Source organism: Lissotriton helveticus, chromosome 5_1 (genome assembly GCF_964261635.1).
Source record: "Lissotriton helveticus chromosome 5_1, aLisHel1.1, whole genome shotgun sequence".
Lineage (NCBI taxonomy): Eukaryota > Metazoa > Chordata > Amphibia > Caudata > Salamandridae > Lissotriton > Lissotriton helveticus.
The window spans coordinates 232,121,364-232,138,913 of NC_136065.1; the positions used below are offsets into that span (position 1 = coordinate 232,121,364).

Sequence of the window (17,550 nt, forward strand, 5' to 3'; positions counted from 1 at the left end):
GAACAACCTGTTGAAAATAGCAATGCGTATGTACATAAGCGGCGTTCATTTGTGTTCACAGTACCCCTTGTTGATTGTTTCAATCGAGCATTGAATTGTTCGAAGTTAATTCTCTTAAGGATCTTCTCTACCTGCAAACGAGGAAGAATAGGAATATTCTCTCTCCCTTTGCAGATAGTGAAGGGTAGGTAACGCAAGCCTTTAACACGTCGTACCTATTTCATTCCTCATTGATTGATTGATTGTCCGAACATTGACTGTTTGGGAATTAGTTCTTTTTGGAGGTATTCCCTGTTTGCAAATAAACGTAGGAAAATCTTTGCAAGTAGTGAAAGGGTACGTAATGCGGACCTTTCTCCCCCGTTGTAATCTGTCATGCCTATCTACTCCCCACTGATTGATGCACCTTTTTCACCCGGACCATTTACTAGAGATACGTCATCTGGCCCGACCAGAGAGCACCCCTAGTGAAAAGGACATATGCAATAATAACGAAGTGATCACTGTATCCTGTTAACAGAAACTTTACCATGAAACAACCTGGAAAGAAAAAAATAGGAAAACGAAAATCAGTAGGCCACTGATGAACATGAACTTTTATTAAACAACGAACAAAGAAACGATAACATAACGTAATGATAAAACCTATTAATGTCCTAGAAACAAGAAAACGTTAAAATATGCCAGTGGTGAGAGACCAGAAAAACAGTAAGAGAAACCAAATCACCCCTCGCTGTCCCACCGCCTGCCACGCCAAAAAAATCGATAGACTAGGGAAAATGCAAGTCAGTAGAACATCCGCCCCCACTCTGGAAACTTCCAAGGTGGGGCAGGGTTCCGGCTACGCCCAGCCGGGAGCAGCCCATATAAGGCAGGTCCTGCTGCCACGCCTCGGCCAGGAGATCCTAACGTAGGGTGTAGCCGGAGGAGAGGCCGAGGCCAGCGGGACCCGGCCAGGGGATTGCCTTTACAACGCTGAACAGTTGCAGGGGGGGGGAATGTCTCCTTGACCCTCCCCTCTCTCTCCCAGTCCGGCCGCGGTGGCCCTTGAGAGTTGCAGGTAGTCCCGCCACATGCTCTTCCGGTCCGGCCACCAACGGTCGGGGGGCCGAGGCCGACGGGATCCGGCTGCAGCCGATAAACCAAGAAACCCGTTCATGGGGCCAGAGCCAGGGGCGTCCGGCCGACATCCACCGGAAGCCCGGCCCGAAGACGGACGGGACACTTCTTTCTTTTATAATGGCTGCGACAACACTGGGGGGGGATGTCTTGCACATGCCTCCGACCCCCCCCCCCCCCTCGTCCTCATCGCCTGGTCCGGCCATAACAAATCTCAAGCGAGACGCCGTGGGGTGCACTGGGAGGGAGAGACGGTGCGAACAAGCCTCTCCTGCCTCCCCAGGTGGAGGCTTCCCAGCTGCACCCTCAGCGCTCCAGGCGCCCGGAAAAGGGTTCTTCCACTGTGGCCATGCTGCAACGTCTCGCCCGGCAGGGTGGAGCCCGTCCGCTCATGTGACCCCGCGATCGCCGGTAGCTGCCGAACTCTCAAAATGGCGGTCGACCTGGCAAGAGCGGGCCCAGCATAAAGAAATGGCCCGGTCACTGGTTGACTCCACCACCGTAGTCCTCCACGACCTTGAAAATTCTAGAGGAGCCGCGGGAGTCTCCGACCCCCGATGGGGAATGACTGCCATGATCGCCCGTGGAGTGACGAAACTGTATCCGCGGGACGTCGGCGCTCCCATGCTGGCGCCAGCCTCACTTTGAATTACTAGAATCCTGCAGACCTCACTTCCGGTGAAAGCACAGTGTGACCCGGTAGGAAAAATTATTGCACCCCCTCCCCTTTTTGACTGATAGTTCAAACCACCGATCCTTTCCTTTGCCCTTTTAACGGAACTTTGGACTGCCTCCCCCTCTTTTACATTTTCTAGAGAAAACAAAACATTAACCACTACATTAGCATAGCAGTTGACACCAGAACTGTTTTCAAATTGAAAACCAACAACATCTTCAACAGAATCCTTTTTGTTTCTGCTGTGACCCTGCTACAGCACAGGCATTGTCCCCAGCAGTAATTCTGCAATGCCGGTAAGAATAGCTGTGGTGCCTACTGGACTCACTCACCCCCGCGGCGCCCCACGCCGTTTTTTGCTGGGCGGCAACTTACTAGACATCACTTTCGTGCCATCTAGATTTCAGCGCGTTCTGCTGCCTTGGAACTATTCGCACAACAGACCGCTACTGACAAGAATATTTCATTATTGGTGCTGTCAATTTCAATAAATCTATTGGATAATTCAAAAGAAATTGCCACGGTCTCTTCGTTGTTTAAATGTTTTTACTGTTTTTGTTTTCTTGTATATATTTATATGTTATTAAAGTTTTATATTCCTACTACTTTGTTGGAGTGCTATATATTTTTAATGTGACACATAATTGTAAAAACTTTGATGTACAAAGAGTCATTCCTGGAATCTTCCGCTTCAGGCTCGGTCCCCTCCCCAATCACAATACAGGATGGTTTTCAGATAGTAGGAACACGTGTGGTGTGACGGATCTCATCGGGTGTGGGCCTTGATCTACTATAACTCCTTTGAAGAGGGGTGATTCTTTACAGCTGGGGCCATAAACTACATCTGCAGGGCTAGCTGATAGCCTGGACAATCGGACACAGAGAAAGAGGAGTGTCAGAGGGTGCGGTAGTGAATAGGGCGAAAGGGAGGTGTCGGGCGGGCACAGAGTGTGATTCTCAGGGAAGAGCAGCGCAGATGGGGGGAGGTTTATTGCCCATGCATAAGACAGAGAGCGGTGGTGACCAGTGCCTAGGGAAGATGCTTGCGTGGGTGAGGAGCCATGCTACGAATCGACAGCGTGCAGAGAGTGGGTCTGGTCAAGACATCTAAAATGGCTGCCGTGCACGACAAAAGTGTGGCATTTCAAAAAAGGCAAGATGGCGCAGACAATGTTTTTCAACACTTCCTCATTTCCTTCGAATCGAACGTTAACAGACGTTGGGGCATATTACCAAAGTTAAGCGATATTTATCGCTAACGATGCTTACCAACCAATTTTTTACCACTAAGCATCGTCAGAAATTATCGAAGATAAACCTTGCTATTATCAAGGTTTATCGCAAATGCGATAATAAACGGCCGCAATGCATGAATATCGCTAAAAACTCAGCGATATTCATGCATTACCGAGCTAATGCTCTTAGCCATGTTATCCACCTCCCATTGGATAACATGGCTAAGAACTGCTCAGGGCAGGTGTTACTTTTTGGAGATATTCGCGCTTAGCGCGAATATCTCCAAAAGTTGGTAATAGGAGATAGATATCTTGCATGTTGTAATGCAAGTTATTGTGGTATATGGAACTCATACCATAATCTCTCAGGAAAGCAGAAACTGATCCTTTTGGGACCGCCTAAAAAGGCCTAGGGGTGAGGAGTACTCTACTTTGCCCCCTTTTCACGTTCCGAACTATTTTATTTTACTCTCTTCTGTAATTACACAAAATAACAGCGATAAGATGCATCGGAGACACACAGTGAGAGAAAGGAGGCCGGAGATGAAGAAGAGATGTCAAATACACATTGGAGATAATATAGTGGCAGAAGGCAAGTAAATATGAGTAAACTTACCATGTAACATAAAAATGTTGCACTCTATACTATAAGTCTCATTTTATACTACAATCACTTCGCTACAACCTCATAAATTAAAAATAAAAATGAATAATGTCTCAAACAATTTTTGATTTCTAAATATAAATTTATTCTTCAGAATTTTCTAAATTTGAAAGAACTAGTAACATGTCCTCATCAGCAATGTCCTCATTAAAAGTCTCCAATGATGATTCTTGTAACTCTATGGTCTCCAAACACTCGATAAATTCGCCATCAAGAGATTGATCAAAACAATCATTCAAGTCATCTCCTCCTTGTGACAATATTTCATTATTGGTGCTGTCAATTTCAATCAATGTAGTGGAATCATTCAAGTCATCTTCTCGTGACAATATTTCATTATTGGTGCTCTCAATTTCAATCAATGTAGTGGAATCATTCAAGTCATCTCCTCCTTGTGACAATATTTCATTATTGGTGCTGTCCATTTCAATCAATCTAATGGAATCATACAAGTCATCTCCTCCTTGTGACAATATTTCATTATTGGTGCTCTCAATTTCAATCAATGTAGTGGAATCATTCAAGTCATCTCCTTGTGACAATATTTCATTCTTGGTGCTGTCCATTTCAATCAATCTAATGGAATCATACAAGTCATGTCCTCCTTGTGACAATATTTCATTATTGGTGCTCTCAATTTCAATCAATGTAGTGGACAATTCAAAAGAAATTGCCACGGTCTCTTCATTGTGAGCCATTTTATTTTGAAATTGCTTGCTGTAAATTGCAGAAAAAAATAATCACTTTCATTTATCGTTTTTAGTAATACATAATATAAAACTAACTTCATCAAGTATTTAGTATAACAGAAGGACTGCAAATAAATAACAGAAAACATTTTTCAAATTATCTTCAAGTGTACAACATAGTTCCCCTTACAAATTAACAACTCACCTTTTTAAAAGTAGCAGAAGTGTTAGTACTGTGTAAATCAAACACCAGAAATTCACCACCAAAAATTCCTCACAAATGTACCTCAGACAGTAGTATCACAAAATGGCTGTGGTTTCCTCTCATTTGACATATATACATAACCAATTAACTTTCATCACACACAAATACAAAACCAAAGTAACATTTTAATTGGTTCTAAATTTCAACACTTTCAAATGTGTTTTCCCCATGCAATTTTCCATAGGACATTTACATACGTCTACAGCCTGAATGGCTGAACGGAATTACACCAAACTTGACAAAATGGTACATCAAACCTAAGAGGTCAGGAAGGATCTACTATGCCCCCTTATGGTCATTTCCCCCTTCGCTTTGGCCTCCTCTTGTCTCTCAATCCTACCGAGAGACAAGATGGCGGCCGCTACGGACTGTTTGGAATGTTGACAGACGCCGGAGAACCAATCAGCTTCGCAAAGCTCCGTAACGCGAAAAGTACGCGAAGCGGAGCGCTGTTACAGATATATATCTTTTTTTGAACGTTAATTTCTCAAAATCCACTGGAGCACATATATTGAGACCTAGCAAAGGCACATCGGGCTACCAGTCCCTAATATTTTGCCAAGTTTCGTGCAAATCCATTCAGCCGTTCGATTATTATTATTTTTTTTTTTTTTTGCCCCGCGGAGCCCTTTTAAAACCTCCACATCAAACGTAGGGGGTCAGCGAGGATCTACTATTCCCCCTTATGGTCATTTGCCCCTTCGCTTTGGCCTCCTCTTGTCTCTCGATCCTACCGAGAGACAAGATGGCGGCCGCTACGGACTGTTTGGAATGTTGACAGACGCCGGAGAACCAATCAGCTTCGCTTCACAAAGCTCCGTTGCGTGAAAAGTCCGCGAACCAGAGCGCTGCCCGGTCCGCTGTTACAGATATATATATTTTTTTAAACGTTAATTTCTCAAAATCCACTGGAGCACATATATTGAGACCTACAAAAGGCACATCGGGCTACCAGTCCCTACAATTTTGCCAAGTTTCGTGCAAATCCATTCAGCCGTTCGGGCTAAAAGTGAGGCCAACCGCCCTATGGAAAACTCAATGTTAAAAACACGTTTTAGGACCCCCCTTTTTTCTCGGCCCCCCCTTGACGAACCCCCCCAAAATTTTCAGGGGCTGCTCAGAAACAAAATGTGCCATTTTCCTGAAAATTTCAGCCAATTCCGTCCACAAACGCCAAAGTTATTAGACATAGAATTTTCAAAAATCCCATAGAGAAAAAATCCTAACTATATATACCTACTGGCGACCGCCAGTAGGTAATATATATATATATATATATATATATATATATATATATATACACTATCTACTTGCAGCCACCAGTGGATAGTTATGGTTAGGACCCATGTTTCCATAGGAAAAGTGTTTTTTGTTTTGCCAATAACTTTGGTGCCACTTGACGAATCTCCACGAATCTCCCACAAACTTGTCACAAAACTTCCCCTCTATGGTTCAGCAGCTGTGTTGAAAGTTTCAGGTGATCCATCAAGGGGGGCTGTGAAAAAAAGAGGGTCCCAAAACCCGTTTTCCAATTTTAAGTCTGTATGGATTTTCACTTTTGAATGCAACTACAGCTGAACTGCTAGATGGTGGTACAGAAAGCGTGCTTTTTGTGATTTGCTGTAAATCCATTCTACAGTTTTTGAGATATCTACCTTTAAAAAATATAGATGTCTGGGACTCAAATCCTACAAAAATTTGATTGCCAGTCAAAACTTCAACCAGGAAGTGTTGACAGCCATCTTGGGACTCGAGTTGGAGTCCTTGAAAAAAGTTTTAACAATGAAAAGGGGGCAGGATAGGAATACCCTGGCTCCCCAGATATGTTGGGGGTTCCTGAGGGATCCTGTCAGAGGTACATTTTTCATTTGTTTTGTAAATTTTGCCAAGTATCCGCGAATCCGCTGCAAAATTAAAAAAAGAAGCACGCCCGGGTTCCCACGTTTGCTTTAAAATAATCCCCAGGCCAGGTCCCAGGAGCATATGAGGCCCTCCTCCTAGAGTTTATCAAAGCCCCAGGGGGCTGCCACCTCCCCAGTACACTTTTGAATATGAACATGGGCAGGCCCACTGGAACCACCTGCAGATCCAGGAACCACCACCTCCCCAGGGCTATTTCGAATTATGGGGAGGGCCTAGCAGAACCTCCTTGCCATGGGGACCACCCCCTTCCTGGAGCTACTTTCAATAAATAGGGGAAGCCTCATAGACTCCCTTGCCCTGAGGACCGGCACCTCTGCAGAGCTACTTTCACTATTAGCAGGGGCCCTCGCGGGCCCACTCTGCCCCGGGACCGCCACCTCCCTGGTGCTACGTTCAACAACAATGGGTGGACTTGCAGAGCCCCCACTGCCCCGGGGACTGCCACCTCCTTGAGCCACATACTTTAATAAAAAAAAGCGTGGGAGGACCTATGCCCTTCCCTGAAGCCCCAGACACGGCCACCTCCCTGGGTTACAAACCAATAACTAAGGTAGTCCATTGTGGACCCCCGCTGCCACCACCTTCCCTGAACAAATGTGAACAAAGGATGGGGGCTGCGCGGGACCAAATTTGAACAAAGGATGGGGGCTGAGCGGGACTCCCCTCCAGTAACCCTTCTTGGCCCTGGGGACCACCACCTCACAGGGCTGGCTCCGGTAATGTCCCAGGGTGCCCACCCCCAGGACATTGAAGTTTGCTATGGCATGGCTGGACCAAACAGTGTGCTCTGCTTTGAGTAGGTCTATGGGTGACTGACAGTGTGTGAGTGGCTGTATGGGTATATGAGTGAATATATCAGTGGCTGTATTAGTGAGTGAGATGGTGAGTGAGATGGTGTATGAATGGCTGTATGGGCGACTGAGTGGATGTGTGTGTAGACCTATGAATCAGTAGTGGGTGTGTAAGTACTGGTGTGGGTTTTTCAATGGTTTTGAGAATGGTAGTTTGAAAATTGGAGTGGGTGTATGAAAGGTTATATTGGGGTGTGAGTGGGTGTGTCAGAGATTCTGTGGACGATGTCATCAGTGATGTAATTTGAGATGTCATCAGTGATATCACTGACCATGTAATATGTGAGGTCATAAGCAGTGCATTGCGGCGGGCTTGTTAAAGTTAGCTAACTGCTGAATTTCTCTGGTTTTGTATGGGTGAAACTGGAGCCTAAGTATAACATCTCTGTAACCTTTGTTTTTTTCAGTGAATATATACATATAGATAAATAACAGCTTTGTAACAGCTACAAAGGCTTTTTTCTCGACTCCTGTGCACATTTGAGTTTCTTATTTACACAGAAACTGACACTGAAGGCAGACAAATTACTGAAGCAGCAATGGCGGCCAGATTGGAACATACATGTAGAATATATTAGTGTATTGATTAAACACTTTTTTTCAACTTATGCTCCTGGCTAAGCAATGTTTCAAAAGATTAGATTAACAATAAATCAGAAAAAATTAAACGGACGCTGGACTCACAATAATTTGTACATTTCAGCTCCATTGGTTAAACCTATATTCGTCAAGTACTAAATAAAGTTATATTCAAACAATGAGCCAGTTTTTGGACATTATGGCCCTATTATGTAAAGCAATCTGCACAAGTGCTCAATAGAGTTATTTTGAGACTTTGAATCTGCTCAATGAATACAAATAAATATTTTCTCCATTACAATTTAGAGCACTGTGACGTTCAATAAACATTTACTTATAGCATTTTGTCATGGAATGAGATGCTGTTTGGACTCAAAAGACGGATTTTCCCACACGCTGGCTCCAGCTAAACTGGTAATCCCAGACAATACCGGTAAGACACGTTGCTGGAAAGCCCTCCGGTTCCCCTTGCAGCGTGCTTATCTGTGAATACCGGCCTTCCTGATAATGGGCGGGGGGGCACGTCAACAAAACAAATCCAGTAGCTGCTGCATGTGGAAGACGTGCATCCAGATCATAAGGGGATAACATGCATATTTAGCAGCACATACGGGCGGTAAAAACATTTTATTTATATTTATTATGAAGCTTATAGAGCGCGCGGCTACCTCCAACGGAGGTGTCCCGGCGCTAAGATTACAGGCAATCACACGAGAAGAGAACCAAGTGCATGTCCAGTCAAATGGCAAACCAAGGGCTAGAGGTATAAGATTAGCGTTTGGCAAACAGCCAGGTTTTTAACTTGCGGCGGAAGACTAGCTCAGACTCGATGAACCTAAGCTCTAGAGGAAGGCTATTCCAAAGCTTGGCGGCTGTGACGGTGAAAGTTCTGCCGCCACTTCGGGAGAGCCTGAATCTGGGGACATTCAGCAGACGTAGGCTGTTAGATCTCAGGTGTCTTACTGAGGATGATAAATTGAGCCTTTTTCTAAGATAGACCGGGCCTGTTCCATTAATTGCCCGAAACGCAAGGACCAGAACTTTGAAGTCAATGCGACGGGCAATGGGGAGCCAATGTAGCTCGTCTCGGAATGCTCTGACCGAGTTGCGAGCAGGAATGTTTCCAATGAGCCTTGCTGCCGCATTCTGAATGATTTGTAGTCGGTCTATAAGATATTGGGGGGCACCGGCATATAGGCTATTGGCGTAATCAAGATGTGACGTGATAAGTGCGTGGACCACCGTTTTACGGGAAGTCAGAGGGAGGAAAGGAAAAATCTTCCTAATCATACGCAACTTATTAAAACAGGCCGCAGTAACTTTGTTAACCTGGGCTTTGCCAGACAAGGTGTTGTCAAATACAAAACCAAGGTTGACCATTGATGATACTTATCCAGTTGCTAGGCACTTTAGAGATCAACTCTGATCTTGTGACATACAATGTGCTAGACCAAATACCACAGTCCATGAGGGGAGGAAATAGAGAAGCCAAATTGAGACACCTAGAAAGCAGGTACATCTTAAGGATAGGAACTAAAGAACTCTTTGGGTTGAACATTGTTGATGAAATGTACACATTTTTATATGTGTAAATATACATTTTCTGCCTACATGTTTTTATTAAGATTTTGAATATTTATTTGCTGCATGTTTTGAGCATACACATACATTAAGGCACTGACTGTTGTTTTATGTTTTATATTTTTTTATAGGTTGGAATTGAAAATAATGCACATTGAGCTGGTGGGGAGCTGTAAGGAATGCAAAGAAGCTAAGGTATCTATAATTTGGTTTTGTTTCATTTGAATTTTCATAATGTTTTGAAAAATGCCTAATGGGGCTCAATATGTGCTATGATGTTAGAAATATGTATATCTTTGGTCATTAGGTGAGCTCATTTGGGCATTAGCCTGGTGGGGGTGGTCCCAGAGGAAACCTTTCGGTTTTTCACATGGATGTCCTACAATTAAGATTTAGGGATCACCTAATGACCTAGAGTTGGCTTGCACTTTATCTGCTTCCCACATTTGGAGCAAGCAAGCTAGAATGGCTATGTCGGGAAACCAATATAGGAATTTACTTAACCATGAATTAAGATCTTTTGTTAATCAGCGCATGCAACCAGAAACTAAGCCAGTTTTATCAAGAAATTTGACAGCATAAAAGTGACATTAGATTATCAGGATATCTCTTGTATCTCCAGTGGTGCAATGTGTTGCATAACCAAGTCTTGGCAGCAAATAATCTTCCTGCTTTACTTCCTGTAGTGAGATGTATAAATGTACAGCGTGCAGAGCAGCAGTCATCTGAGCCTCCGGAGACAGAGTCCACTAGCCATAAGAGACCCAGAGTCACAGACAGCTTGAAACCTTGAAGACCATCATGTCTGCGATGTGGATAAGCCTTGGCCTGCTCTTCTCAGGCCTGCTTCACGTGCAGGCTATGGAGATTCCAGTCATGAGCAACTTTGACCCTGACAAGGTAACTATCTTAATTGTGTTAATCTGCTGCACATATCTCAAACTTGGAAAATTATCAGGTCTGTGAGGAATAGAAGAGGTGCACAGGACTCAACACTTAATGCATCATCTCCAACGCATGTTTATTTTAAACTGAATAACTTTGATCTTCCAGTGCAGCAAATAAGATCTTTATTTGCCATGCACTGCAACCCTGCTTTTAGTCACCGTTAATATTCTACTTTGGGGCCTAACACATATTTTCCAATGTTTTCAGTTCACTCTTCAGTTGTTCCAGACAATCTAGTATGACAGGAAACACACCTCTTCCAATGCACCTCAATCCAGTCCTGAATTACTTCAGATATTACCCTATTGCATTATAACACACTCCTTCCAAATACATCTAATTTCAATCCTCAATCACGCTATATCCTAAATAGTCTGTTATTAAATACCCATTCCTTTTAATGCACCTCAAATGTTTCCCCAGCATTACATACACATACACATTCCATCCAATGCAACTCAATTGAATCCTTAATCACCCCAGGTATTCTGATATGGCATTGTAACACACTCCTCCCAATGGACCTATATTGAATAATTATTGACCTTGGATATTGGGGTATGAGTGTAACACACCCCTTCAAGTGCACCTCAATCTTCACTGGACCATTTCAGTTATTTTCACAAAGGGATCGGACACAACACTTCTAAAGAACTCTATTCCAAACTTGCACTGTTTCAAATACTATATTTAGTTGCCAATACTTCCATTCTGCCTGCACCACTTCTGAGATTCAGATTCTGCTAATAGTGATAGCACCAGGGTCGTTATGGTGAGTCAGTCATTTTGGTTTTCTTGTAACGTTGGCACCGTCTGACAAATCTGCATGAAACTTGAAAAACAAAATATGTCTTGGGATGTTTCATGCAGATCCGTCAATTTAGGCCCAAGGATAATCAGTAATTCACCATTTTTTTCCCCATTGGAAGTTTTGCTTTATGACACAGAAAAAGCAGTTGAATGGAATGATGCAAATCTTTGCATGGATTTAGAAATGTACTCGAGGAAGTACCTCTTTTGTTGTGATATAAAAGTTGGGCATGAAGGTATTATTTATATATATATATATATATGTATACCTTCCTCTCCCCCCCCCAAATAAAGCACACAGTCAGGGGGAATATGCATGGCAGTTGAAAATGTATTTCATTACTGTGTTTCGACTGCGAATAGTCTTGATCAAGATTGTTCGCAGTCGAAACGTATAACTGAGTGTGTGCTTTACTTTGCTTGGGAGAAAAATTAATCAGTCCAACACACTTCGCCGGTACATCGCTCCATCTACCTACAGGCCCGGAGATCGGAAGGAGCATCTATATATATACACACTGAGCATAAACTGTCATTTATTTCCACTTATTTTTTTCTTCAGAGTTTTATATAGCACAAACTTGACCCTAAGGTATCAGAGTGCTTTACACGAGCACTAGTTGCATTAACGACAGACACATTCATTTTGGTAGGCACGGGGAGATTTAGGGGTATATTACCAACAACTAGCGATAATTTTTGTCTCTAACTTGTTTAGAGACAAAAATTATCGCCGCACATCGGCGATTTTTATCGCAGATAAACCTTGCTATTAGCAAGGTTTATCGCAAATGCGATAAAAAACGGCCGCAATGCATGAATATCGCTGAAAAGTCAGCGATATTCATGCATTATCGAGCAAATGCTCTTAGCCATGTTATCCACCTCCCATTGGATAACATGGCTAGGAACTGCTCAGGGCAGGTGTTAGCTTTTGGAGATATTCGCGCTTAGCGCGAATATCTCCAAAAGTTGGTAATAGGAGATAGCGATGTTAGCGACTGTTTCCAGTCGCTAACATCTTGGCACGCCCACTTTGCATGTCATTAGTGATAAATATCACTGACATGCAAAGCGGGGCCCAAGATGGTCGCTATCTCCTATTAGCTGTCACTAACTGGTGTTAGCGACAGCTTGGTAATAGGGAGATAATTTTATCTCCGCTTTCTTGGCTTTTAAAGCCAAAAAAGCGGAGATAAACCCCTTGATAATATACCCCTTAGTGATTTGCCCAAAACCACAGGATGTTGAGTGTCCCTTGCGGAGACTCAAACCTGGTTTCCCAGCTTCGCAGTTGACCGCTCTAGCCATCAGGCTATAGACTCTCCCCTTGTTGTGTGTAGGGAGGAGTCTATAACTCGCGAGAGGCGATATGTGCATCTGCACATATGATTTAAACGTGGTATTTTTGCCATTTATAGAAAATTTATTTACCTAAAACCATGATGCAAAGGGTTAAATTTGAGCACTAAGATAAAAATCACTTTAAAGATGCCTCTGATCAGAAGGCTTGTTTCCATGTTGTTTCTGCTGTGGTAATAAACTGGAACATGACCTTTTCACTGTAGGAATGAATGTGCATCAGTATATCTGCCATGTTAGTCAAAATAAATGTGGACCAATTGGTATTTGAAACGAGCATATTATTCAATGTACATGCACACATTTAATTCTAGAATGCAAAGTCTTTTTTTCCATGTTATGCTTGTACTCCAGCAGGAGGGCTGATTTACCATTTGACAGATGGTACACCCTCTAAACGGGTGGCAAAGGATAATGCCTCCCCATCCTGACGGACACAGTATGCCAAATTTTGAGATGACTGCTGCTGGCCAGGTGGTCACTTTTGGTCACTTTTGTATACTGAAAGACACTGGTGATGCCTTTTAATGTACAAAAATTATAGTGGTTGGCCGCCGGTGGTTTTGACAGTCATTCAACAAGGTTTTTACATTTTATTGTCAGAACCAACCTACAAAAGCAACAGATTGTTTCAGAAAAATAAAAAAAGAACACCCCCCTCACCCTCCTGTCTTTCATTTTCCAAAGCAGGAGTTTGTTTTAGAAAAACAAATAAAAAAAAACCTCCACTAGGAAATGTTCTCTCAGCATTGGTGGGGCTTTACTTTTTTCCGTCCCTCTGTACCAGGTTGCTCCTTGAACAGAACAAAAAGACTTCACACCAGTTAATTGCAATTATTCACTATTTGTGCAAAAACAAATGGGCACAGGAAACATCTATTGGGCCAAGCCACTCCTGTGTTCCAGGCACTGTTCTTGCCACCTCCAAGGCCAGAGATCACAAAGGCAGTGCCAGGGGTCACAAGGCACAATCCAGGGTTGGCAGCTGCGACCTTTGGTGATCCCTAATTGGCTTCCATTACCGACTATGTTGACGGAATGTTTTTAGCCCTCCTGTCTCTAAATGAGGTGGAGGGACCACAGGTTTGGCGGGCATGGAACTCTGTTGCAATAATGAGAGAGTATATTGTCCACCAAACTCTAAATCAGGCCTAAATAGCTTGAGATCTACCCTGCTGTGCTTAATCCCAAGCAAAATAGGCATTAATAAAAATACACATACTAAACCTCCAATAGCTCTGGAAAGGGCAGATTTCAGACAATTTAACTGCTTCAGAAAAAAATGATATACATGACAAGGAAATACAAGCCTTGCTAGAATTATCTGAAGTGGATACCAGAGTCATGACATGAGAAGTGAAAATACATGTGAAAGAAAAAGCTAAACAGAACACAGTTCAGATCCTAATGAAGAGTTCATTTCACTTCTCCAAGGCAGCAAAGTAAAATAAAAACCGAAAGACAGTTCTTGAAACAAAACAGGATGTCCATACTGCTGCATTTTTCTGAAGGCTCAGCCTAGGAGAGCTCCTAACACTGCAACCACAGCTGCTAGGCAGTTATCATCCCCTATGTCGATGCAGAATCATATGAACTCCTAACAGTTTCTGAGAATAAGAGAGGTTTTAACATCTAAACAAAAAGGGGCAGATTTACAAGGCTGGCGCATCTCTGCAAATCAGCAGGGATGCTCCAGAACACTAGCGACACGCAAAACCACCCGTGCGTGACCACTGATGCGCCGCATTTACAATGCGGTGTGCCGTGGCACAACGATGGGCAGATGCGTGTCGCATCCCCCGGTGGAAACGCAGCGCATTGCTGGAGTAGTGTCGCAAGCGCGACGCAGCTCCAGCAAGGCTCGGGGTTGCCCTATGCCTAACATGCTGCGTCACTCCTTACGCCTGCTTCAAGCAGGCGCAGGGTTTTGACGCAGCATGGCTCTAAAAGTGACTCAGTGTAAGCTTGTAGATTTCACTGTGTCACTTTCACAAGGCGTACCTGCGAGGGAACGCCCACATGAAACCTGTTTTAAATCTTCCCCAAGTGCTCAAAGCAGAAGGTGAATGAAATAATAGAGAGTCTTCTGACTCTCATGGATACAATGCAGCAGAGAAAATCAACTGGGCCGTTAATCCCCTCCCCCCAAAGTCTTTAATAAGATAATGGGGATCCATGGCATAGCTGAAATGCCCAACTTACTGCGGCAGGATATCACTTTCACCTAGGAGTACTAATAAATATTTTTGGTTGGGAAATCAATTACATCTGTTAGTTTTGCATACATAAAAAATAGCTTGGAATAAACTGTACATGCAGATGCACAGAGTGTAACATGCTGATTATTGCCATTGTTGAGGGAAGGTCAGGAATCATGGTTTGTTCAAAGCTGCCTCTCATGAGTTCTCCTCCTTCCCATACTCAAATGTGTTAATAAATACAATAATGTATTCATTGCATCTCCATAAATACTATGCACTGCGTGTTTGAGTGTTTTTATTCCACAAAATGCTGTGGTATCAACAACCATATTTCACAAGGAACCATGAAATATGGAACACATGCTACCACTCGCAGAGAAAAATGGATCTCATCATCATAATGCCAGTCACAAGCCACTCTGCAGAGCGTTATCATTGTCATGGCTAGTATGATGTGCATCATGAATATTCATATTATGTGACAAAGTTATTTAAAATGTGTCAAAAATGCAGTTTATGTGACACAATCTCTGCCAGTATTACTTTCATTAGTTTTAGTTGGAAACCTAGAGCCTGATTCAAAAAGGTTCGAGTAATTTACACATTTGTGTAGGTTTAATACTTTTTTGGGTATTCACAAAATCTGAGTCTATATTTACTTCAAAATTGTAACGTACATGTCTCCACCAAACTGAAGGGCCTGGGGTCTATTCATTACATGCAGGGTTTAGTCACAAAGGTAACTAACACTTTTGAGTAATTTACATTTGTTATTTACTCTTATACATTTGAGTAACTTTACGTTCGGATTCGGTGAATAGTCAAAAGTATTAAAGTTACTCAAAGTGTTAGAGTAACTCATATGATGTCACCAGTACCCCACTATGAGAATATTGTACCCTATGAAATAATTACCCAATATGTATCCTTTTTCTATTTCTCAACCGATCTCTCTTTCTCTCCCTTTCTCTCTCTATATAGACAATACAGTGGCAGTGATTGCCCCTCTGTAGTTATTGTTAAGACTAACTTTCAACACCTTTGATGGCTGTTCGACAAACCTGCATTAAACTCTAGAAAAGCAATGCTCATCAATGGGGGAGCATTTACAGGAACTCTGAAAACAATGCACGTTCTTCTTGTACTAAACTATTGGGCCAGTGTTTTGAGTAATGCCACTTCAGAATCCTGATGTAGAAGCAGCATTCTCCTGTACTACGGCCACCGGTAGAGGTGGTTCTCATCTGCCAGCTCTACCGTGTCTGCATTCTGGAGTCTTTTGATTGTCCCTTCTCTTCCAGATTCTAGGACTGTGGTATGCGGTGGCAGTGGCATCAGACTGTCCAGAATTTGTTCAGATGAAGTCAATGATGAAGATGCCCATCACCAAATTCAGCTCACTTGAAGACGGAGACCTGTATGCTGCCACAGGCGTCGCAGGGTAATTGTTAGAAAAAGCACTCAACAGAGCTAGTGGCCTATTGGCTAGGCAGTATTCGATGAGCATGAAATATAGAGAGAATACGGCAATGATTTGTATTAGAGATTATTTGTTTTGTTAACGTATGTGCATACATTTCCAAAAATATTTCACTCGACACACTTTGGTGAACATTTTTCATTTTAGAGTCAGTTTTTACACATTTTTGGACACCCTTTTTACCCCATCCCTTGACTAATAATTCAACCTGATGCCCTGCGCACAGCTTCAGAAATTGTTAGTTTTTGAACTTATTCCATCAGGCCATATCCAATCTCTGTTTACTCTTAGTAGTATACTGCTACTCCCCTCTACCCTAATGGTAAGTAACATTATCACTTTATTGGAACGATGCATGATTCTTGTGACACAAAAGCTAAGTAGTCCGTTGTAGACATCTGAGCTGGAATCTTATTTGCCTCATGGGAAACGATGAAGGGGCCATTAGAAAGTGTTCTTAGACAAAATCAATAGCCTAGCTGGTGTTTACAGACAAATGCCTTGTTACTTTTATTCATCAAGTTGAGCTGATGAAACACATTGGATCCCAGGAAATCCTTGACAACTCCCAGAACGGTTTTCGTGCCTGTCACAGCACCAAAAACTGCCTGGTAGCGCCACCGACTGTATCCCCATGCAGTTTCACCAAGGCAGATCTGCAGTGCTGATTTTGCTTGACCTTTCAGTGGCATTTGATAGAATCACCCCAGTGCTCATAATTCAGCGATTGCGGGAAGCAGGAGTTACTGGTTGGGCCCTGCAGCTTCTCCGCTCTTTCATGACCGGCAGGACTCACATTGTTAGCTATGGTGGTGTACCGAGGAATGAGAGGACAGACACAGGTATGGCTTCAATAAAGATGAGACTTTATTTAAAAGTCTTTTAAAAGTATCTCAATACGAACCCACAGCAGAGCAGCGCCTCTTTGTCAAAGAGCAGCTAAGGAATGAAAGATCAGAGTTCTAGAATAGAATAAGTAAAATAGCAGAATAGAAATAGAAGAGAGAAAGAGATAGGATAGAGAGAATGTTACACATCTTCCCCTTTTTGGAGAAATAACAAATGATACATTACTTGATACATTAAATAAACAATATAAAAGAATACAACATTTAAAGAAATAAAATATTAAGAGAAAACAAAATCTTTAAATCGAACAGGTAATTT

The 17,550-nt window shown here is 42.8% G+C and overlaps 1 protein-coding gene across 1 annotated transcript in view; it reads left to right on the plus strand.

Moving 5' to 3' along the window:
• The first annotated feature begins 10,383 nt into the window (after positions 1-10,383).
• Positions 10,384-17,550, plus strand: part of LOC144753074 (olfactory protein-like) — a 41,523-nt gene continuing 34,356 nt past the window's right edge. The window contains exons 1-2 of the mRNA XM_078640864.1: positions 10,384-10,482; positions 16,205-16,344. Of these exons, the coding sequence (XP_078496990.1) occupies positions 10,384-10,482; positions 16,205-16,344 (239 nt within the window). The remainder of the gene's footprint in view (positions 10,483-16,204; positions 16,345-17,550) is intronic.